This window comes from Macaca thibetana, chromosome 8 (genome assembly GCF_024542745.1).
Source record: "Macaca thibetana thibetana isolate TM-01 chromosome 8, ASM2454274v1, whole genome shotgun sequence".
Classification (NCBI taxonomy): domain Eukaryota; kingdom Metazoa; phylum Chordata; class Mammalia; order Primates; family Cercopithecidae; genus Macaca; species Macaca thibetana.
In genome coordinates, this window is record NC_065585.1 from 114,253,498 (window position 1) to 114,277,262 (window position 23,765).

Consider the following 23,765-nt stretch of genomic DNA (forward strand, 5'->3'; position numbering starts at 1 on the left):
ATAGATCTCATCTCTAAAAAATAAAATATATATATTTTAAATAAAGAATGGGGCTCTGGGCCAGGCGCAGTGGCTCATGCCTGTAATTCCAACACTTTGGGAGGCCAAGGCAGGTGGATCACCTGAAGTCAGGAGTTTGAGACAAGCCTGGCCAACGTGGCGAAACCCCATCTCTACTAAAAAATATATAAAAATTAGCCAGGCATGGTGATGGGCACCTGTAATCCCAGCTACATGGGAGGCTGAGGCAAGAGAATCGCTTGAACCCGGGAGGCAGAGGTTGCAGTGAGCCAAGATCGCGCCAGTGCACTCCAGCCTGGCAGACGGAGCAAAATTCCGTCTCAAAAAGAAAAAAAAAAAAAGAATGAGGCTCTGGAGTTCTAAGTTTGAGTCCCAGCTCCACCTAGATAGACTTTGAGCAAGTATCTCAGTACTGTTACTATTATTGATGTCTTCTCCCTTTGCTCGAGATCAGCTAAATATTCGCTTTTCTTTTCTTTAGTTTTTCAAGTTTTTATACCAAGCATTTCATTTGTCTGGAATTCACATTGGTAAACGACGGCGAAGTCATCCTCTGTTTCTAGGGAGGTTTTGCTTTCCTCCCATAGAAGATGGAAACGGGTGAGCCCGCAGCAGCCGTCCCTCTGTTCTGGGTCCTGCTCAGCTGCCTCTGAATCACGCTTTGCTGTGGCACTGGGAGGGTTTTATAGCTCCTGGCTTCCTGGTGGGCAGAACAGCGTCCAGATTGGGTCCCAGCTGAAACAAGTCTCCCTTCGTGGCATAGAAAAATGACCTCTATGTGCTTCCTCTGTGTGGCTATTATGGAGCCCCTGGCTGCAGTTGTCTTGGGTTTCTCTTTAACTGATTCATGCCCAGTGGCCAGAAGATTAAAACCACAGGCGACATCTCTCTGACCCTGTGCCACTTTCTCCGACCTTCTCTTCCCTCCAGAAGCAGGATTTCCCACCCATCCTCATGTTTCCTGCCTAAGTGACACCTTCTAGATCTGAATCCGGGGTGACTGGTTCTTCTTCCTCCCCTCCTAGGCTCAGGCCTCACTTCCACCCACCTGCAGGTGCAACATGTGACATACTTGGGAAAACAAGCTCTTGTTTACCTGCCTGGTAACAAAGTAGGAATTCTATGGACATTTGATTCCATTTTAACAGCATAATTATCTTCAAACAAATTCTAGCTTTCTGGAAATGTCAAGTGTGTCATATTCACTTTAATTCCCGGTTTGGCAAGTACTTTGCATTGATTACATATGCAATCAAATATTGGTTAAACTGAATTATATTTGATTTTTAAAATATTGATAATGAATACAGGGAGGAGAGTGTCTTTGTATATCAACATAGGCCTGGATTCCTCCCTAGGCCTACCTCTGCCAGGTTTCTTTTTTTCCAACTCTAATTTATCCAGTATTTCTCAGAGGAGAGCTTTGCTCCTTCTCCAAATTATTCTTTAGGGGAAAAAAGTCAGTTGCTTCTCCTTAGGCTAGGGGCCCTGGGCAAAATAGTTTCTTTACCTCTAGCTTATCTCACTCTTTCTCCTGTGGTTTCAAAAAATCCCTGTAAATTCTAGATCAGATTTGCTGATGAGCTATGGGAACCTCTGAGCTTAAGGGAGCATGTAGGCTGCAACCGCAGGTTCTTCTGACTAATCTGATCCCTCCGGAGGCGGGTCCCCCAGGCAGTCAATGCGTTTGTACCACAGCCTATGAATATTTTATGGGTGTCCTTTTGTGCTCACTAATGGGGCCTGAACTGTACAATCTGCCTTAAATAATACCAAAAGAATGCTCTCTCCTGACCTCTGTCCCTGAATGATTTATGGAGATGAACTAGGCCTATCAGAGATTCATTATTGATGTTGTTCTTTGGAGACATTTTTCAACAACGTGGGAATGGGGGTTGTAAATTGATGTTCATCCAGACAGTGAACACTTTGGGAGAGTTTAGTGTGAAATCTGTGCGTTTGGAGATGGTTTTTAAGTTGCTGACAGAAATAGAGTTCTAGCTCTTTGGAGGTTACAAGATTAGAAGGGGCTTAAATTTCTTAAATAAAGAGGCCAAAAGAATATTCTAAAGATCTTTACTCCCACTACCCAAGATTATGTAATTCCTCTAATTTCTTGTCAATCTAGAGCATCAGTCAAAATAATTAAAGTCCTTCCTTGCTCCGGGCTCTCCCACCTCTATGCCTTCTTTTATCTGGAAGTCACTATTCAGCCACGGAGTATTCATTAAGTCAGCTGTGTACTCTTCACTTTGAGTGATACCAAAAAAGGGAAGACATTATTTCTGCTACTGAGAAGTCCTCAGTCTAATTGGAGAAGACAAGACCTACGTACATTATTTAAGTCAGCTTGTAACCGAATGTGAATATGGCACAGTGCTAGGAAAGTTTCCAGAAGGAAAACACTAATGTCTGCAGGATAAGTGAAGCATGACTTTACGGAGAGAATGGGGCTTGAATGGTTAGATTTCGACTGGCAAAGAGCATCCTAGAAAAGGTAGCAACATGAGTATAAGTCACTAAAGCAACAGTGTGGGTTACAGGGACTGCATCAGTTGGGAAGAGAAGAGAAAATAGGGGCTGGGAATAGAAGGAAGTGTCATCTTCTAGAATGAAGTGGAGCCCAGAGCCCAGAGCTGTATGATCAGTATGAAAAGAAGACTCTCGGCTAGGCACGGTGGCTCAAGCCTGTAATCCCAGCACTTTGGGAGGCTGAGGCGGGCGGATCACGAGGTTGGGAGATTGAGACCATCCTGGCTAACACGGTGAAACCCCATCTCTACTAAAAATACAAAAAAAAAATTAGCGGGGCGTGGTGGTGGGTGCCTATAGTCCCAGCTACTCGGAGGCTGAATCAGGAGAATGGCGTGAACCTGGGGGGCGGAGCTTGCAGTGAGCCGAGATTGCGCCACTGCACTCCAGCCGGGGCAACAGAGCAAGACTCTATCTCAAAAAGAAAAAAAAAGAAAGAAAAGAAGACTCTCCTGGGGCAAAACCCAGTGATCTCTAATCTATCTATCTATCTATCTATCTATCTATCTATCTATCTATCTATCTATCTATCTATCTATTTTCTATCTATCTATCTATCTATCTATCTATCTATCTATCTATCTATCTTTTTTGAGACAGAATCTTGTACCATCTGAGCTCACTGCAACCTCCACCTCCCAGGTTCAGATGATTCTCCTGCCTCAACCTCCTGAGTAGCTGGGATTACAGGCACCCACCACCATGTCTGGCTAATTTTTGTATTTTTAGTAGAGACAGGATTTCACCATATTGGCCAGGATGGCCTCAAACTCCTGACCTCACGTGATCTGCCCGCCTCAGCTTCCCACAGTGTTGGGATTACAGGCGTGAGCCACCGTGCCTGGCCCAAATCTCTACTTCTGATTTGCCTCTTGCTGTGGTGTCTCCCCAGTTCCCACTGCCCCCACCACATTGGCCTCAGAGGTTAGACTTCCTCCTTTTCAAACCTCTGTCCCACATGTGGAGCAATGTCCTTTCCTTTGCTTCCCCTTGCACAGCTGAAATAAACCTAAATTTAAGGAACATTTACTAAACACAAAGGGTAAACCCAAAGAGAACCAATACATAAATAATTTAGTTTATAAAGTACACCTTGCCTTCTGGGCTTGTAAATGCTAGCTCATTCCAAACTCCAGGAAAAGTGGGCATTGCCTCAGTCCATTCTACCTAGCTTATTTTATATTTTATTTTATTTTATTATTTTATTTTATTTTATTCTATTTTATTTTATTTTATAGACAGAATCTCACTCTGTCGGCCAGGCTGGAGTGCAGTGACACAATCTTGGCTCACTGCAACCACTGCCTCCAGGGTTCAAGCGATTCTCATGCCTCAGTCTCCTAAATAGCTGGGACTACAGGCGCCCACCACCACACCTGGCTAATTTTTTGTATTTTTAGTAGAGACAGAGTTTTGCCATGTTTCCCAGGCTGGTCTCGAACTCCTGAGCTCAGGCAATCCGCCCACCTTGGCCTCCCAAAGTGCTGGGATTGCAGGCGGGAGCTACCTCGCCCTCTCCTTAGCCTATTTTAGGGACATCTTTAACCTTCAACACCCAAGAAGATCCTTCTAAACATGTCAGTCCCTTAAAATCCAAGTCAATTCAATTCAGCCTCCTAAACCCACAGGTATTACCTTATCAGGAGAAATGCAATCCAGCTATCACAAAGTAAGTGATGCCTGTGCACAGTTAGGAGGGATACTTTCTGCCTAGGAGATATCTTTGGGGAGGGGCCATGCAAGGCTTTGAAAGCAAGAGCCGTTGAAAGCTGATGGCAATGGGTTCAGGATAAATGGATAAGAGAGATGTGATTTTTGAGGTACATAAACTCACTTGAACTTTTTGCACGGTATGCCCCTGAGGCTACTCTCTGATACAGACTAGCATTTCTTTCTTTTGCCTTTTGTCCCCGTTATTTTTTTGAGCTGACGTCTCATTCTGTGGCCCAGGCTGGTGTGCAGTGGCACAATCATGACTCACTGCAGCCTCGAACTCCTGGGCTGGAGCAATCCTCCTGTCTCAGCCTCTCAAGTAGCTGGGATCACAGGCACGCACCACCACACCCAGCTAATTTTTTTCTTTTATTTTTTGTTTATTTATTTATTTTGAGATGGAGTTTTGCTTTTTCTCCTAGGCTGGAGTGAAGTGGTGCGATCTCAGCTCACTGCAATCTCCACCCACTGGGTTCAAGCGATTCTCCTGTCTCAGCCTATCAAGTAGCTGGGACTACAGGTGCCCGCCACCACGCCCGGCTAATTTTTTTTTTGTATTTTTAGTAGATATGGGGTTTCTCCATGTTGGCCAGGCTGGTCTCGAACCCCTGATCTCAGGTGACCCCCCCCTCCCCCAGCCCCCCGGCCTCCCAAAGTGCTAGGATTACAGGAGTGAGTCACCGTGCCTAGCCCTGGCAAATTTTTTTTTTTTTTTTAAGACAGAATCTTTCTATATTGCTCAGGCTAGTCTCAAACTCAAACCCTCAAGCCATCCTCCCCTCTCAGCTTCCCAAAGTGCTGGGATTACAGGCATGAGCCACCACACCCAACCCTTTTGTCATCTTTCTTTCCTTGGCTGCCCACTTTTTTTTTTTCCTTTTCTTTTCTTTCTTTCTTTTTTCTTTTTTTTGAGACGGAGTCTTGCTCTGTCACCCAGATTGGAGTTCAGTGGTACAATCTCGGCTCACTGCAACCTCTGCCTCCCGAGTTCAAGCAATTCTCCTGGCTCAGCCTCCCTGGTAGCTGGGATTACAGGCACCATCAACCACCACACTTGGCTAATTTTTGTATTTTTTTAAATAGAGATGCGGTTTCACCATGTTGGCCAGGCTGGTCTCAAACTCCTGACCTCAAGTGATCTGCCCGCCTTGGCCTCCCAAAGTGCTGGGATCACAGGCGTGAGCCCCCGTGCCCAGCTTGCCCACTTTGTCTCTAGCTCCTCTTTCCCCAGGAACTCCTGAAGGTCCTTAGCTTTGCCTTCCACGTTCTCCCCTAGGTCGAGCTACTGAGCCTCCTCCTTTTCAATGGTATTTGTCCTTAAAGGGGGTTTCCACTCCGTACCAAGCAGCAATACAACCTGAAGAAGTTACCAAATTTCCAGAAATCTGACCAAACCTCTTAGTCCTTAAAGACCAGGAGTCTTTTAAAAATCTTTGTATCCTGGCCAGGCGAGGTGGCTCATGCCTGTAATCCAAGCACTTTGGGAGGCCGAGGCAGGTAGATGGCCCGAGGTCAGGAGTTCAAGACCAGCCTGGGTAACATGGCAAAACCCTGTCTCAACTAAAAATACAAAAATTAGCGGGCGTGGTGGCACATGCCTGTAATCCCAGTTACTCAGGAGGCTGAGGCAGGAGAATCGTTTGAACCCGGGAGGAGGAGGTTGCAGTGAGCTGAGATCGCACCACATCACTCCAGCCTGGGCATAGGAGCGAAACTCCGTCTTTCGGGAAAAAAAATTAAATCTTTGTATCTCAGGCTCTTAAGATAGTTCCAAGCCTGTAATAGGGAAGTGTTTTAACTAACCTAATATATTAATTAAAATAAGGGGGAAACGAGCCATGTCATAGAAGCCAAGGATGAATCAAAAGCTTCCAGAAGGGGATGCTCAATAACACCAACTATTACAGAGACACCAAAGGAGGACCAAAAACCACGCTCCCGGATTTGCGAAGGGAAGGTCAACGGTGTGCTTTGTCAGGACAGTTTTAGTGCAGGGGTGAGGGCAGGTGAAAGCGTGATTGAATTAATTGTTGGTTGACTAATGACAGGTGGAGAAGGGAAGCTGGTGAGTGTAGACTATTACATTGGGGGGAGCGCTGGCGCCAGAGGAGGTAGGAAGACTTCGGGAAATTGTCCTTGTTTTTTCTTCAAGTGTTACTGTTTGTTCTTGTTTTTCCATGGGAGGTTCTCAGCTGAGGATAAGGGGTTAATGGAGAAGGAAAGGTTGAATGTATCAGAGAATGACTAATAGAACAACACTGCCATGGAGGTGGTGTGAAGAGTGTGGTCGCTCACTGCAACCTCCGCCTCCCAGGTTCAAGCAATTCTCCTCTCTCAGCCTCCCGAGTAGCTGGGATTACAGGCACATGCCAACGCGCTCGGCTAATTTTTGTATTTTTAGTAGAAATGGGGTTTCACTATATTGGCCAGGTTGATCTCGAACTCCTGACCTCAGGTGATCCACCCACCTCAGCCTCCCAAAGTGCTGGGATTACAGGCATGAGCCACCGCGCCGGCCTGTTTCCTCTCTGTTAAAGGCCATAATGATAGTGCCAATTTCATGGGATTGTTGTGAAAAACGAGATCATATGTGTGGAGTGCTAAGTGCAATGCCTGGCACATCACAAACACTCAATAACAGCTAGAAGAGGTCATTGTTATTAGTGAGATCTAGGCTTTCACTAGGAGTTCACAATGCTGGAAAGACAATGTACACCTGAAAAATATGTAAGGGGACACACAGGGCCTTCTTTGTGGAAAGGGCAAAGATTTGTGGAATCAAACAAATTTGTGTTTGCATTCCAAGTCTGCCACCTACCAGCTGTGTGGCTTGAGGGCAAGCCATTTAATCTGAGAGTAATGATGATGCCATGTAGTTAATATCTTCATTCTCCAATGTGTTAAGTGCCTACTAAGTACCAGTCACCGTACGAGGTGTTAGAGATAAAGAGACTTTAAAAAGACACTTTCAGCCAGGTGTGGTGGCTCACGCCTGTAATCCCAGCACTTTGGGAAGCTGAGATGGGTGGATCACCTGAGGTCAGGAGTTCAAGACCAGCCTGGCCAACATGGTGAACGCCCATCTCTACTAAAAATACAAAAATTAGCTGGGCGTGGTGGTGCACACTTGTAATCTCAGCCACTCAGGAGGTTGAGGCAGGAGAATCCCTGGAACCTGGGAGGCAGAAGTTGCATGGTGAGCTGAGATTGTGCCACTGCACTCCAGCCTGGGCAACAGAGAGAGACTCCATCTCAAAAAAAAAAAAAAAAAAAATTACAAAAGACACTTTCAAGCTGGGTGTGGTGGCTCACGTGTGTAATCCCAGTACTATGGGTGGCTTGAGGCAGGTGATTGCTTGAGCCTAGGAGTTGGAGACCAGCCTGGGCAACATAGCGAGACAAAAAATACAAAAATTAGCTAGGAGTGGTGATGTATGCCTGTAGTTCCAGCTACTTTAGGAGGCTGAGGTGGGAGGCTCATTTGAGCCCAGGAGTTTGAGGCTGCAATGAGCCATGATTATGCCACTGCACTCCAGCCTGGGTAACAGAGCGAGACCCTGTCTCAAAAACAAAAGACACTTTATCCAGGCTCAAAGAGCACACAGTAGCACAGTATAGCTGGGGAGGCAGATGAAGATATGGTTACAATTGGGAAAACTAAGTGCTCTCACAAAGGTAGGTGTCAGGCAAGCAGGGAAATCCTGACACAGCGAGACTCCATCTTAAAAAAAAAAAAAAGATAGGACAAAGTGACTTCCATAGCCTATGCAGGGACCACCAGAAACTATTGAATGGGTAAAGCCACAGAAAGTAAACTAGAAATCAGTTTTAGAATGAGCAAGATTTGCAAAATGTGAGGGCAAAAAAGGAGAAACCCCTTATCCACACAGCTAAAATTCAACAGCTCTATCAAAATGGCTGTAGTATCTATACCATAAATACTTGTTGATTTCCTAAGTACTTGCTTTAAGAAACAGGTACAAGGGAATGCCTTATTTACTAGTTGTTTCTTTTTCCTCTAATAGTTGAAAAGAGAGAAACTGGCCAGGTGCAGTGGCTCACATCTGTCATCCCAGTACCTTGGGAAACCGAGTTGGGCAGATCACCTGAGGCTGCGAGTTTGAGACCAGCCTGACCAACATGGCCAAACCTCGTCTCCACTAGAACTACAAAAATTAGCCGGGCTTGGTGGTGGGTGCCTATAATCTCAGCTACTTGGGAGGCTGAGGCAGAAGAATTGCTTGAGCCCAGGAGGTGGAGGTTGCAGTGAGCCGAGATTGTGCCACTGCATTCCAGCCTGGGCGACAGAGCGAGGCCCTGTCTCAAAAAAGAAAACAAAAAAAAGGGAGAGAAAAGAGAAAAGAGAGAGAGACCAGGACTTTTCTCTCTGTCTTGCTGGAGCCTGTGCTGAACCCCGAAGCCTGTTGATAGTTCTCCAATTTCATTTGGCATTGAAGCCCCTGAAACTCCCGGGCTGCAGGTTGTAACTTGCATCTTGGTCCTCTGTCTCCCACCTATCAGAGGAATACTTTCCATGGGAAGATACGGGCATTTCTAGTCTTGGGCTCTCTTTTAAGAATCATCTTCACTGCAGAAGTCAAAGGAGACAGAGTAGTGTGAACAGAAGTCAACAGGGGAAACAGCTCACAGGGGCTCTTCCCTGCAGTCCCTAGGGGGAGGATACTGTCATTTTCCTCCAAATATTTTCAGAACATTTTAAACGGTTTTGAGGACTTCAGAGAAAGTCCTCACTTCTTCTCTGTTCTATTCCTCCCTTGCTTGAGCTCCTTAGGGGCTTTCCTCTCTTTTCAGTTTCAGCTTAAGTTTAAATACAATATTTCCATAGAAATGTTCTCTGGTTATCTTTTTCTGCCTGCTTTGACTCTGTTTAAAAAGCCAGATTCAAGTTAGCACCAGGACACACCACTGACAAATTAAGTTTACCTGGTTATAAAAGACATATAAAGTGACGTATGGAACCTTGGGACATTCCAAACTCTTATTTTTTATAACCTGAATGTAGGGAGGTGGTAATTAGGATGTGTGTTTAAGACAAGAGTACCAACCTCTGATAACCAGTCTGGGCCCATGGCAAACACTAAATAAGAGCAAAAGGACAGTAGGGCAAAACAATTTCAATATAAAATTATACCCTTTATGACCTTTTTTTTTTTTGAAAAAAAAAATGATAGTGATGGTAGGTAGTGATTGTTGTGTGCATTCCTTTTCAAATAATTTACTTGATGACCTAGCACAATGGCTCACATCTGCAATCCCAACATTTTGGGAGGCTGAGGCGGGAGGATCACTTGAGGCCATGGGTTCAAGACCAGCGTGGGTAACATAGTGAGACACTGCTTCTACAAAAAATTTAAAAACCAGCTGGGCATGGTGGTGCACGCTTGTAGGCCCAGCTAGTTGGGAGGCTAAGGTGGGACGATCACTTGGGCCTGGGAGGTTGAGGCTGCAGTGAGCTAAGATGGCGCCACTGCACTCCAGCCTGGGCACAGAATGAGACCCTGTCTCAAAAAAAAAAAAAAAAACATACTTGCTAAAATTAAGAAGCTGTCATAGTGTCAAACACTAAGACTGGCAATCCTAATTTGGTTTTCCTGATGTTACTGTTTACTTTATTGGGCTGTGAAAATCAAAGGACCTGCCACACTAAACCCACTGCTGGTCTAGCTGAGACCTCCTGAAGTGCAGAGGCAGTGCCCCTAAGAAAGAAATTTCCTTTTTTTAAAAAAGGGGGCCTTCTGGGGTAGCATTTTCTATTTTTAACCTTTTTTGAAATTTTGATAAAAAACACATAACATAAAACTTACTATTGGCCAGGCCCAGTGGCTCATGCCTGTACATTTTGGGACGCTGAGGCGGGCGGATGACTTGGGGTCAAGAGTTTGAGACCAGCCTGGCCAACACGGTGAAACCCCGTCTCTATTAAAAATATAAAAATTAGCTGGGCATGATGATGCACACTTGTAATCCCAGCTACTCTGGAGGCTGAGGCAGGAGAATCACTTGAACCCAGGGGACAAAGACTGCAGTGAGCAGAGATCATGCTGGCACTCCAGCCTGGGCGACAGAGCAAGACTCCGTCTCAAACAAACAAACAAACAACAACAAAAAACTTACCATCTTGGCTGGGTGCAATGGCTCATACCTGCAATCCTGGTGCTTTGGGAGACTGAAGTGAGGAGGATTACTTGAGGCCAAGAGTTCAAGACCAACCTGGACAACACAGCAAGACTCCATCTCTACCAAAAAATGAAAAATAAAAATTAGCCAGGTGTCATGGTACGTACCTGTAATTCCAGCTAGTTGGGAGGCTGAAGCAGTACAATCGCTTGAGCCCAGGAGGTTGAGGCTGCACCACGGCACCCCAGCCTGGGCAAACAGAGCGAGACCCTGTCTCTAAAAAAACCTAAAACACTTTACTGTCTTAACCACTCTTAAGTGTTTAGGTGGTGTTAAGTACATTTACATTGTTGTGCAACTATCACCACCATTCATTTCTGCAGCTGAAATCTTCCCAAGCTGAATCTCTGTACCCATTGAATATTAACTCCTCATTCTCCCTTCTCCCAGCGCTTAGTAACCTCCAGTTTACTTTCTATCTCCATGAATTTGACTACTGTGTGTATCTCATATACATAGAACCATGCAGTGGTTGTTCTTTTGTGTCTGACTTATTTCACCCAGCATAATGTTTTCAAGGCCCATCATCCATGTTGCAGCATGTGTCAGAATTTCCTTCCTTTTAAAGGTATTTTTTGACCAGACACGGTGGCTCACGCCTGTAATCCCAGCACTTTGGGAGACCGAGGTGGGAGGATCACCTGAGGTTAGGAGTTCAAGACCAGCCTGGTCAACATGGCAAAACTCTGTCTCTACTAAAAATATGAAAATTGGCCAGGAGGGGTGGCACATGCTTGTAATTGCAGCTACTCAGGAGATTGAGGCATGAGAATCGCTTGAACCCAGGAGGTGGAGGTTGCAGTGAGCCAAGATCGTGCCACTGCACTCCAGCCTGGGGGACAGAGCTAGATCCATCTAAAAAAAAAGGTATTTTTAACTTTTCTGACAACACTGCTTGTATTGAAGATGTTCAGTAACAGGATGGTTGATAAAAGGGCAAGTCTTGCCAGCTTTCTGTATTTACTCATCTGTAAAATGGTTCTGAGTTCTATTACTATCATTTAAACACATCTAAGCAGGGGTCACCAACCCACAAGGTCCAGGCACATGTGTGGTAAAGCCACCTGGAGGGAGGCTGTGGTGAAGTGGAGAGAGACTGGCCTTTGATAAAGGCGGCTGCTGCTAGTTAGTTCCAATCCACTCTGTCCAATGTGTAATGTAGGCCCAGTACTGCAAGCACAAATCTGATTTCACACTCTGTCACCCAAGCTGGTCTCAAACTCCTGGCCTCAAGCGATCCTCCTGCATCAGTATCCTAAAATGCTGGGATTCCAGGTGTGACCCCCTGCCCCTGGCCACAAATCTGATTTTTATGTGTTGGCCAACACTGTTGGGCTAAACAGAACATGTTTGCAGGCTGGCTCTGGCCCACAGGGTCACCTGTTAGAATGTCTGCCAGGGCTAATAAAAAGCTAATTTTAGTGTGGCCTCATTGATTCATTCCTGCAATTAACGTTTATGGGTCTCTACTAAAGGCTAGGTTACACATGTAAGTTAATCTTATTTAAAAATGTACCTATTTTATTAGGTACTAGCATCATCTCCACTTTCCATATTAAAGACAAACCCAGAGCGGTGAAATAACTTGCCCCTGGTCACACAGTGGGAAGCGCTGAGGTGGGATTTGAACTCAGATGGTTTTCAGAGCCCAAAGTCCTGTCTCAAAGGAGGGCGACTCATAGGACAATGTTAACCTATGCACCTATGGACACTCCCAGAAAAGGTGATTTGCAACTTGTCTTGAAGGACGTCCTCAGCGGACAAGGCTGGACTGCAATCTAGGCAGAGGAAATAACTTGAGCCAGGGATCAAACACTAAGATTGGCAGGAAATGAGCAGGAAGAGGTAGCGGGGTCCCTGACGCCATCTATTCAACTGTTTTTCAGAAAAGGTATCAGCTCTCGAAGGCTTACTTCTCGAAGGCTTACATCTTGCGAGAGCAAGAATGGTGTGTAAAGACGGGAATTTACAAAAGCCCTCACTGCTGACCGTAAGTGCCAGCGAACGACTCGCGCCCTAGCTTTCCCGCCTCCGCCTCCGCTGCGGCCCCGCCCACGACCCTGGGGAACTACAAGTCCCGTCATGCACCGGCGCGCGCCGGGAGCTCGCTCCTGCCCCGCCCCCAGCCCGGTCCCCGCCCCCCGCCCCGCCCCGCCCTCGGCCCCCTCCCGCCGGGTCAGCCCCGAAGAGTCGCCGGTGGCCGCGGCAGACGGAAGCAGAACGAGTGCCTCGGCGGCCGCAGGATGGGGGACTCCAAAGTGAAAGTGGCGGTGCGGATCCGACCCATGAACCGGCGAGGTGAGAGCCGAGCCCCCCCGGGCCGCCGGGGCTGAGGCGGCAGGTGCCTGGCGCGCCCGTCCCTCGGCCGCCGTGGGGGGTCTGGCGGCCCCGCCCCTATAGTCTGCGGCGGGGCGCGAGGAGGGGCCCGCGGACCCTGAAACCCGCGCCCGCGCTGAGTCGCCCGGCTCCCTCTTCTCCCCTCCCTTCCCCCCCTGGCCAGTCCCGTACCGGGAGCCGCCAGGCCCCTCGTGCCGGCCCCGCTGCCCCTTCCGCCTGCGCCCGCCCCGCCCCGGCGCCCTTTCGCCCTCTCGTCTCCCCCGGAGGTTCCCGAGGGCGCCCTCGGCCCTGTCGCCCCGCCTCGCCCTGGCCCCTCAGCCCCGCGCCTTCCCCGCCAGCTGTCACTGTCGCCCCCGCGCGCGGGTCGCCAGCCCCTGCAACCCGCCTCGGGACCGCCCGGGACCCCGCGTCTCGCCCGGGTCTCCAAAGCCTGCACCGCCGCGGCCCGCGGCGGGAAGGAGGGCAGGGGGCCAGGTGGGTGCCTCGCGGCGAGTTCCTTCCACCTGGGCGTCCTGAGATTGAGGTCAGGTGGAGGAGATGCCTTTTTCGTTGTTTTTGGACAGTCGAGAAAGTTTTGGTTTTGCCTGAAGTCTCATTGGTCATCTCTCAATAAATAGCTTAAGTGCCAAGATTCTTGTGGAATTGTATCTTTCTGACATTCTCTTAAGTCTGCAGGGAGGGTAGAGAAAGCAGATAAACCGAGTACATTGAAGTCATCTGTAGACCCAGGGAGTGGAGAGAACCCCAAAAGTCGGGAGAAGGTGGGCTGGGTCTTGGCTTTGATAGTAAAAAGCAGCGTGACTGGGCGAGTTGCTTTAAATAAGATAATGTATTTGAAAACGCTTTATATACAAGGTTCTATCATTGGGGTCACTATTACTGTCCCAGGGGATGACTTTGCCTTTGATAAGACTTTGAACTAATTAGAATCTTTTAAGTACCAGAGACAACTAAGAAGTTGTAGCTTCTTAGCAAAATCAAATGTTAATTTTTATGTAGAAATTATAGGTTGTTTTCCTCTTCTTTGCTCTCTTTTGTGTATATTGAGACGTACAGATCAATCAGTTGACATAAGCTTTGTTGGTTTGTCCTCGGGGAAATTGGTTTCTCGCTTGGAGTTATCTCGTCTATGGGAATTGGTTTGTCCTGTTTCTGCTAGGTCCGATTAAGGCTGTCAGGTGAGTTTTTTTCCTTAAGAACTTAATTACTTTAAGTTCTCAACTAGTGCAAGATTGAGTCCTGCTTTGCTTCACTAATCTCGTACTCTGACAACACAAAGCAAACGTCGATGCAATTCTGAAAATTTTCAGAAGCGTCAGTTTTTAAATATTCAGGTATTTGTATTTCAGTTTACTTCCAGTTTACCATCACAATAATTTAAAGAAAGAAGCCAAATGAAACATATCTGGGAACTGATTCTGAAAGGATGGTTTCAGCACATTCTTAAAATTTCCTTTTCACAAAAAACTTGGAAATGTCAGTGCTAAAAAGAGGCCGCGAACCAACCACCACAAAAGACATCTCAGATATTTAGAGCCCTTCTTTCCCTCTCCCTTTCTCCATTGGTTTCACTTTTTGAGGGGAATTCGTATGCTTTTCACTCATAAATTGCCATTGATAAGGTTGTAATAAACATCAGAGTTTAGAGGAAGGCAAAGAAATAATAGTTTTAGCTGTGGAATGGATGTGAGCTGATCCTTGGGTTCAACTCATTTTAAAATTGAGGTTTACCCATAGATTCCATTAGCCTATATAGAGAAGTGCATTATTTGGAGTAAAGTACCTCCTGAGTTCACTTAGTGCCCATTCTTAGCCTTATATTTCCTGACATGCATGTGGACTTCTTTTTTCAGTGATTACCACACATAAATTTGTTCTTTTCCATTTTTGCTGTGAAGTAATTGTTAACATAAATAAATGGAATACAGTGTGGTGGGATTCTAAATCCAGTGATTTTTAAAAATTGGTATCTAAAGTTTGTATAGAAAGACTAAAACAGGCCAGGCACGGTGGCTCACGCCTGTAATCCCAGCACTTCGGGAGGCCGAGGCAGGTGGATCACCTGAGGTCAGGAGTTCGAGACCAGCCTGCCCAACATGGCGAAACTCTGTCTCTACTAAAAATATAAAAAATTAGCCAGGCGTGGTGGCGGGCGCCTGTAATCCCAGCTACTTGGGAAGCTGAGGCAGGAGAATCGCCTGAACCTGGGAGGCGGAGGTTGCAGTGAGCTAATATTGCGCCACTGTGCTCCAGCCTGGGTGACAAGAGCAAAACTCCGTCTCAAAAAAAAAAAAAAAAAAAAAGATTAAAAACCATTTTTCTTTCCAGTAATTTCTTTTTTTCTTCCTCATATGATCTGTAGGAACCTTTCCCTTAATTTTGAAAAGAATATTACTTTGAACAGTTATTAGTATTATAGTGTATAATTATGACAAATAGTAAAACTTGAGTCCTAATAGTTTCTATCATAACGTATAAGTGCAGGAAGCAACCTTATAAATCACTGTCCACAAATGAGGGGATGAGAATGGATTACTGTGATGATGTAGTTTTACTGTATAGACTCTGATATTTGGAATCACATTAGTTATCTTTTGAGGAAAATCTGAAAATTTCCAGAAAACTCCGGTGTATTAAGTCCTTGTGTGATTCAGTGTCTGGTTGTGCTTAGCTGTTTGGCGTTTTAAGGTGGTTAGCTGATTTATTATTTAACAGTTATCCTCGAAGTGAAGTGTTTTAGTCTTTTTGCTAAACTGTATGTGGGATTGGGAACCTTAGTTATTTGAAGGTTAAGCATTAGGCCCTAATTCAGTAACAGGAAGAGTTGTAATGGCTAATTTGTCAGGAATATTTTTGTAGTCATACATTTATTTTAACATTACACTAACAAAAGGAAAAATAAAAAGGAAAGAAGTTCACATACTTTCTTCATCCTAACAGCTTTTCTTTTCCATGTCAGTTTGTGCTCACATGTGTATGTAATTTTACATGATTTTAATATTACAATCTTTATTTTGCCTTTCTTCATCTGAGACACAAAGCTAAACAACTAGAGAAAAAGGGGTAGGTTTTTGTCACAAGATCTTCGAGTTCTATTTGCAGATATTGTTTGTTTTCCAATGTTGTTCAGACTGTACAGCTCAACAGATAACTCTTGTGTGCAGTCCGTGCACTGCACAGAACACCCATTCATACATTGTTAACCTGTCTAATCATTACAGGAGCTGAACGTTTTGTAGCCATAATTGGTGGGATTAGTTAGATCAGCAGCATTCTCCTTTCCAGGAATTTGATGTTTTCTAACTTTAGGTGGCTTAAAAAACATTTAATAGTTAAGCAAACTTTTATGGAGTGCCTGCCAGGTATCTAGCTTATATTAGATAGGATGAGAGCTTAATGCCTTTCCTCAAGGGATTTCCTGTGTTTAAATCTGTGTAAGATCAACTACCAAAATAAGTAAATATCTGTAAACGGTGTTTGGAATGCCTTTGTTACCTATCTAGACTAAGGGGGTAGAACCAGGAAACGAAATAAATGAAGATAGAAACAGTGAAATAGATTATTTCAGGTGTTAGGGAGCATGGACAAGAAATTTATTTCAGGAGATATTTCAAATGAGTTTACTGTGCATTTTCTAATACTTGACATGGTGAAAGACACAGAAGTATGTAATAATGTCTATTAGAGTCATTGCCTTGGTAATCATGATGTATCTCAATGGAGGGACTGTTGTACAGCGATTAAAATGATGACAGTCAAAACCATTTAACAAGGAAGATCATTTTCTCTGTTAGTGGAAAAAGAATGTAAAGCTGTATGTGTAACTGATCAAATCTATTATGATTATTACTATGTAAAAATGTATACAGGAATGGGCAAGAGCTAGAAAGAAACATGAAAAAGTGAAATTGATTGTTCTTGTTAGGGGGATTTTACTTCCTAAAAGTTTTCTTAGGGTTGCCTGGTACCATCATATTAAATTTCTTAAAGCATGCTTTATGGTTCATGCCTGTGAGGAAATGACTGTCATGGGCTTGAAAAGAAAATGCCTGTGAAAAGATTAGATTAAAAGATAAACAGCTGTAGCAGGCTGCTAGTTATTAAGTGCTAGGCGAATGACAGGGAAATAAGGGAATCGAGAGTTTAGACTTCACTGAGGAGGGTGAACTTTGGTTGGACTTCCAGGGAGGAAGCTTATGATGTGAGCACGGGGGAGGGGAGGGCATGGATTTTTCGAGGAGGAAGTGTGGCCTGAGAGTGAGGACGCAGAGACAAGAATGAGCAAAGCAGGTTTAGGCAGCTGAGACGAGATCTGCCTGCCAGAATGGAGATTCTGTGAGGTTAGCTAGAGAATGATGGGACGGGAAGGTCAGGTGGATTGCAGGAAGCCCTGAATGCGGCCAGGCCAGAAGTCTGGACCTAGGGTGGCTGGTCCATGCACTCTGTTTTGCTTCTTGTGACCTTGTGTGGGTCTTAGACACAAACACGACGGAGAAAAATTGGTAGATCTCAAAGCAAGATTGGAAACCTCAGTAGATGACCGATTTCTGGTGTAGCTGGGCAGGTTTTAAAAGCGCTTGCTGAAAATGAAGCCTTGTGGATGGGCAGCGTAAGGAAGCCAGTCAGAATTAAGCAGCTGTGACTCAGAAGGCAAAGGAAAAACCCAGCAAGTGCGAGGAAGCTTAGAAGATGCTGGTAGTCAGTGAAGATGAAGACATAGGTGACACTTAGGAAATGAAGGGACAGGAGAAGGTGGCTTTGACCCCTGGGGTCATTGGTGATTCTTCAGTCTTCTCAGAGAGATCACTGACAGATGTGGAGCCAAAGAGGACCATGGATGGAAATTTGCTAAAACAGAAGATACTTGTTTTGTCAGCAGCTGCTTGCTACGTTAATGGTGAATGAGACACACATCTATTACAACATTGTTTTGTTTCTGCTGTCAACTCAGTGACTGAAATTTGGATATATGCACATAGGGCCAGAGGCATTTTGAGAAGAAGGTACACTCTTAAATTCTTTTCCCCAAATCTTGTGTGTGTTGTGTTTTTTTTTCTTTTTCTTTTGAGACAGGGTCTCCCTCTGTTGCCCAGGCTGGAGTGCAGTGGCATGATCATCACTCACTGCATCCTCAACCTCCTGGGCTCTAGCAGTGCTCCTGCTGCAGCCTGCTGTGGAGTTGGTACACAGGTGTGCACCACCATGTCTGTCTAATTTCAATGTTTTTTTTGTAGAGATAGGGTCTCACTTTGTTGCCCTGGCTGGCCAGACCTCCTTTCAAGAAATATACATTTATAATATAAAATACGATGTTGTTTAATTGGCATTAGCTTTTACCCTCTCACCTCCATAAAACGATGACTGTCTGACTTTTCCACGTAAGTGCTGAAAATGGAAGAAACCACTGACAAAACTATTAGTTAAGGAGATGGATTGAAGTGCTGATTGAGTGGAAATGGATGTATTGATCTCTATGCTTGCTCATCACGTTCCCCTTGTGTTCGGCAGAGCACGTTCTTTAAAAAAAAAAAAAAATTCGGCCAAGATGAGCAGTGTGCCCTGTGACCCCAGAAGTGCATGAAACTAACTGGTCCACTCCACACAAGTCCATGACTTAACTGTATGGGGCTTTTGCTCTCAGGAGATAAAGATATCTTTAGAAATTGGTATCCATTCGTCATTCATTTCAACAGTGTCGATTGAAGAAAAAGAAAATAGCTGCTTTTTGACAGCTTTCTATTTGCAAGCAATGGAGTTCAGTGCTTTTTAATGCTTTATTTTATTCTTCAAACCAGACTTTCAAAAGGAATTGTAGGCCAGGTGTGGTGCCTCACCCCTGTAATCCCAGCACTTTGGGAGGCCGAGGTGGGTGGATCACTTGAGGCCAGGAGTGTGAGGCTAGACTGGCCAACATGGTGAAACCCTGTCTCTGCTAAAAATACAAAAACTAGCTGGGTGTCTTGGCGAGTGCCTGCAATCCCAGCTACTTGGGAGGCTGAAGTGGGAGAATCACCTCAACCTGGCAGGCAGAGGTTGCAGTGAGCTGAAATCGCACCACTGCACTCCAGCCTGGGTGACAGAGCGAGACTGTCTCCAAAATAAAAGGTAGTAATTGTAGCATTTCTGTGTAACAGAACCTCAGAGAGGTTAATTAACATTCCCAGAACTACAAAACCCACCTGTGCGTTTACTACAGTGTTGGACATTATTATCTTTAAGGGGATCTTGCAATCCTGAGATTACTTCATTTTCAGAGATGTGCAGGATACACCGGAAGCGTTAAGTCTTGATCTTCCACCAAAGGAGCTCCCAGTCTTGTTGATAATAAGAGATGCATGTGTGAGTTCATTGGAAGAACGTATGTACCTAGTGCACTGATGGCCGCGAATCATGAATTAAAGAAATGGGGGCGGGATTTGAGAACAGCACAGAAGACAGCTTGAGCAGGCCCCTTGGCTCCAAGTCCCACTGAGGTGACGTGGAGGAGTCCAGATGGGTGCTGCACATGCAGTGGATTTGTGTTGCATCTGAGGATCACTGAACTTGGGAAATCCCCTGCAAAACCTCTGATTTAGATGACTGGGTGAATGCTGGTGTCATTAGCTGAATCAGAAGCACAGGAGAAGCAGGTTTTAGGGTGGAGGTGTGGGAAATGATGAGTTCTAGTCTCAGACAGTCCAACAGTATGTCATCAGTGCTTATGTGCCATGTACCTTGCCTGCAACTATGAATAAGATGCAGTGTGCCTGGAAGCAACTCAGCACAATTGGGTTTTAGGTGTCTGAAGTGCAGCCAGGTGGATGGATCCAGAAGACCATTGTGAATATGAGTCTGAAACGAAGGGACTGGACATAGGTGTAGATCTGGGAGTCATTACTGTAGGTAGAAGATAGAGCACCTCAGGTGTGTCTGTGATAGAGGCGGTCACAGAGACCAAGAAGAGCAACCTCAGGAGAATCAGGTGAAAGTAATGTTGTGGATGCCTAAGAAGGAAAAATGTGTCAAAAGAGTGAAAGGTCAGCAATCACATGTCACAGGAATGGCTGCATGATTAACACAGAATTGTGTTCAGTGGATTTGGTGTTCTGATAGTCAGTGTTAATGTTCAGGATAATTTCACTGAAATGAATTAGTGTTGGGCATTGGAAGTGGGCTGAGGAGTGAGTGGACATGCCAGTATGGAGGCAGCGAGTCTCAAGAACATTCTTTCAAGAAGCTCCAGGTAGAAGGGGAGGGTTCAGAGTGGTACCTGGAGGGGTAGGTACTTTGTTTTTTTAAAATTTTTGGAGATATTTGAACCTTGTGTAGATAGAGCCAATAGAGATAAGTTTTTGAAATATGGGAGGAAGAGAATAATTATATAATGGGAAAGCCCTGGAATTTCAAGCTTCATTTTCTTGACGGGGTAAAATGTGAGGTTATTGAAAGTAGGAGGAATTTGGTGAGCTGGGGTATTCTGAGTAGTGAATGTGTAGGAATGTGGTTGAAGGACCCTAACTGTATTTTCTATCTGTTGAGGGTAGTGGGGTCATCCATTCCAAGTTTTTTCTTCTTGGTTTTTAGATATAAGTCACATCCCCAAAGTGTACCATTACTGGGTTTTAGTTTACTCACAGACTTGTGCAGCCATCGTTACTATCCAATTCCAGAACATTTTCATCACCCCACAGAGAAACCTTGTACGTGTTAGCAGTCACTCTCCATTTCCCACTCCCCAGCCCCTGGCAACCACTAATCTACTTCCTGACTCTATGGATTTGCTTATTCTGGCATTTAATACATGGAATCCTATATTATGTGGACTTTGGTATCTAGCTTCTTTCACTTGGTATAATGCATTCAGGGCTCATCCATGTTTTGTCATGAATCAGTGCTTCATTGTTTTTATAGCTGAACAACATTCTGTTACACAGATATGCTGTGTTTTATATTCATTCATCAATTGATGGGCATTTGGCTTGTTTCCAATTTTTGGCTATTATGAATGATGCTTCTTTGAACATTTATGTACAAGCTTTTGTGTAGACATGTGTTTTCATTTTTCTCATATGTGCATATATATAGGAGTGGAATTTCTGGGTCATATAGTAACTAACTTTTGAGGAACTGTTTTCCAAAGCATCTGAACCATTTTACATTCCCATAGAAATGCATGAAGGTTCCACTTTCTCCACATCCTTACCAACACTTGTTCTTCTCTCTCCATGAGTATTGCTATCCTAATGGGTATGAGGTGGTATCTAATTGTGGTTTAGATTTGCCTTTCTCTGGTGGATAATGTTGAGCATCTTTTCATGTACATATTGGCCATTTGTATAGCTTTGGAGAGATCTCTATTCACATCTTCCCCTTATTTCAAAAACTGTTTTTTTGTCTTTTTATTACTGAGTTGTAAGACTTCTTCATACATTCTGGATACCATTCTGTTATCAAATAGATGATTTGCAAATATTTTCTTGATTTTATGGGTTGCCTTTTCACTCCCTTGTGTCCTTTGATTCATGAAAGTTTTACATTTTGATGAAGTTCAGTTTATTTTCAGTTGCTTGTGATTTTACTGTGATTTCTGAGAAACCATTATCTAACATCATGTGGATTTCATTTGTTTTCTTCTCAGAGTTTGATAGGTTTAGCTCTTACATTTAGGTCTTTGATCCAGTTGGAGTTTTGAATGTGGTGTGAGGTAGGGATCCAACTTCATTCTTTTGCATGTGAATATCCAGTTGTTCTAGAACCATTTGATGAAAAGAATGTTGTTTCTCCATTAGATCGTCTTGGTATCCTTGTCAAAATCAATTGACCATAACTGTGACAGTATGTTTCTAGACTCCCAATTCCATTCCATCAATTTATATATGTCTTTCCTTACGTAAGTACCACACTGTCGTGATTACTCTACCTTTGTAGTAAGTTTTGAAACTGGGAGTCAAGTCCTCTGACTTTTTTTTTTGAGACAGTGTTGCTCTTCTCACCCAGGCTGGAGGGCAGTGTCATAATCTTGGCTCACTGCAGCCTCTGCCTCCCGTATTCAAGTGATTCTCGCACCTCAGCCTCCTGAGTAGCTGGGATTACAGGTGCCTGCCACCACGCCTGGCTAATTTTTGCATTTTTGGTGGAGACAGAGTTTCACCATGTTGGCCAGGTGCCTTATGAGTTTTTTAAATACCTGTTTGTTAGTCTTCTGAGGTTGATTGGTTTCTTTTTTAAACTGTTTATTTATTTAGAGATGGAGTCTCATTCTGTTGCCCAGGCTGAAGTGCAGTGCTGTGATCATAGCTCACTATGGCCTTGACCTCTTGGGCTCAAGAGGTCTTCCCACCTCAGCCTCCCAAAGTGCTAGGATTATAGGCATGAGCCACTGTGCCCAGCTGATTCGTTTCTTGAGTATGAACATTTTATGTTTTTGATCACATAGGATTATTTTATTTGTTTTTAGATATGGGGTCTTGCTCTGTTGCCCAGGCTGGAGTGCAGTAGCACAATCATAGCTCATCACAGCCTTTAACTCCTGGGCTCAAATGATCCTTCCATCTCAGCCTTCTGAGAAGATGGGCTACAGGTACATGCCACTACACCTGGCTAATTATTTTTTTAAAATTTGTTTTAGGGACAGATTCTTGCTGTGTTGCTCAGGCTAGTCTTGAACTCCTGGCCTCAAGTGATCCCCCTGCTTCAGACTCCCGAGTAGCTGGGGGATTATTTTAATTATTTTCACACTACCATGTCTCCTCTCCTAACCTGGCGTCTCATTCTTACATTAGCCATGTTAGAGCTCAGTTATATTTTAACCTTTTATTTAATACATTTTCATGTTTACTAGTAACAATATAAAAGTAGTGATTAGGATATTTTACATACTTCTTTTTAGAAAGCAAAGACCAATTTGCTTTTTACTTATATGGTATCACGTAATTTTTTTCTCCCAGTGTCAGCAGATCTCAATAAAAAAGGGGGTCCCAAGTGACTTATAAATAGAACAGAGTAATATAAGTAGTGTTTCCTGCTATGCCATTAAATGTTAGATTCCAATTGGGAAAACAAGTCCTTCCTACATAAATATCATTGATGAATGTTTTATTTATGAATGTGTGTAGACATGGAAAAGTATTGGGTATGTGACACTAATTGGTTGAAAATAGGATCACATGTGGCATGCAAAGTTTGCGGTTGAATAAGTAAATCTTACAAATAGTTTATTATCTACCTTTAAAAAATGAACCCAAGTGAATTTAACAGTAAACTATAGTTAGATATTTAGGAACTTGACTGGTAGGTAAAGGGAGGTACACCTGTGTTTCTGGATAGTAGATTTGGTTTGGAAATTATTACTAATTTTCTGGAGAATTAGAAAAGCAGATTACTAAGTAGGCAACTCAGATTATTTTGTTCAAACTGAGAATGATGCATTTCCCCAGATGGAACATGAGTTTTGTAAAGGGAGTCTCCCAGGCCCTGCCCGTATTTTACTATGATGTCATTGGGGTGCGAGCCATAGCTGATGTGTACATCGAAGAAAGACTTGTTTTAAATTATTGTTCACTTTTACAAGGTGACTAATATGCTGGCTGAATAAACTGAGTTGTCAACTGTTGATATTTTAATATTCATTGTGGGGAATTTGCCCTGGAAAGGAATCTTGTTTGGGAAATAATACAGGATCTTTAATGTTGGTGGAATGTATTAATTTTTTCCTTTCTTTCCTCTTTTCCCTTCCTCCCTTCCCACTTCCCCCTTCTCCCATCCCCTTTCCTTTTTTCCTTTTTCCTTTCCTTTCCTTTCCTGGCTCGTGGGTACGTCAAAGCATTCGTGGTTCTGAGTATTGTAAAGCTTGGTTAGTCATGAAATAAACTTACAGTGCTACCTTAATATCACTGTTGCTTTTAATTGCTTTTTATACATAGTACTAATTAAATTATAATCTTGCTATTTTAGCCTTCACTATGAATAAACTTGTCCATGTGTTA

The 23,765-nt window shown here is 44.1% G+C and overlaps 2 protein-coding genes across 9 annotated transcripts in view; one reads left to right on the top strand and one right to left on the bottom strand.

Moving 5' to 3' along the window:
- The window catches only part of DCTN6 (dynactin subunit 6), a 1,120,059-nt gene that overhangs the window by 910,935 nt on the left and 185,359 nt on the right, over positions 1-23,765 (bottom strand). The gene's annotated exons all lie outside the window — the stretch shown is intronic.
- Positions 12,644-23,765, top strand: part of KIF13B (kinesin family member 13B) — a 194,916-nt gene continuing 183,794 nt past the window's right edge. For all 5 annotated transcript variants that reach the window (XM_050802410.1, XM_050802406.1, XM_050802408.1 and 2 more), the window contains exon 1: positions 12,644-12,762. In XM_050802410.1, coding sequence (XP_050658367.1) covers positions 12,708-12,762 — 55 coding nt within the window. In that variant the 5' untranslated portion in view covers positions 12,644-12,707. The remainder of the gene's footprint in view (positions 12,763-23,765) is intronic.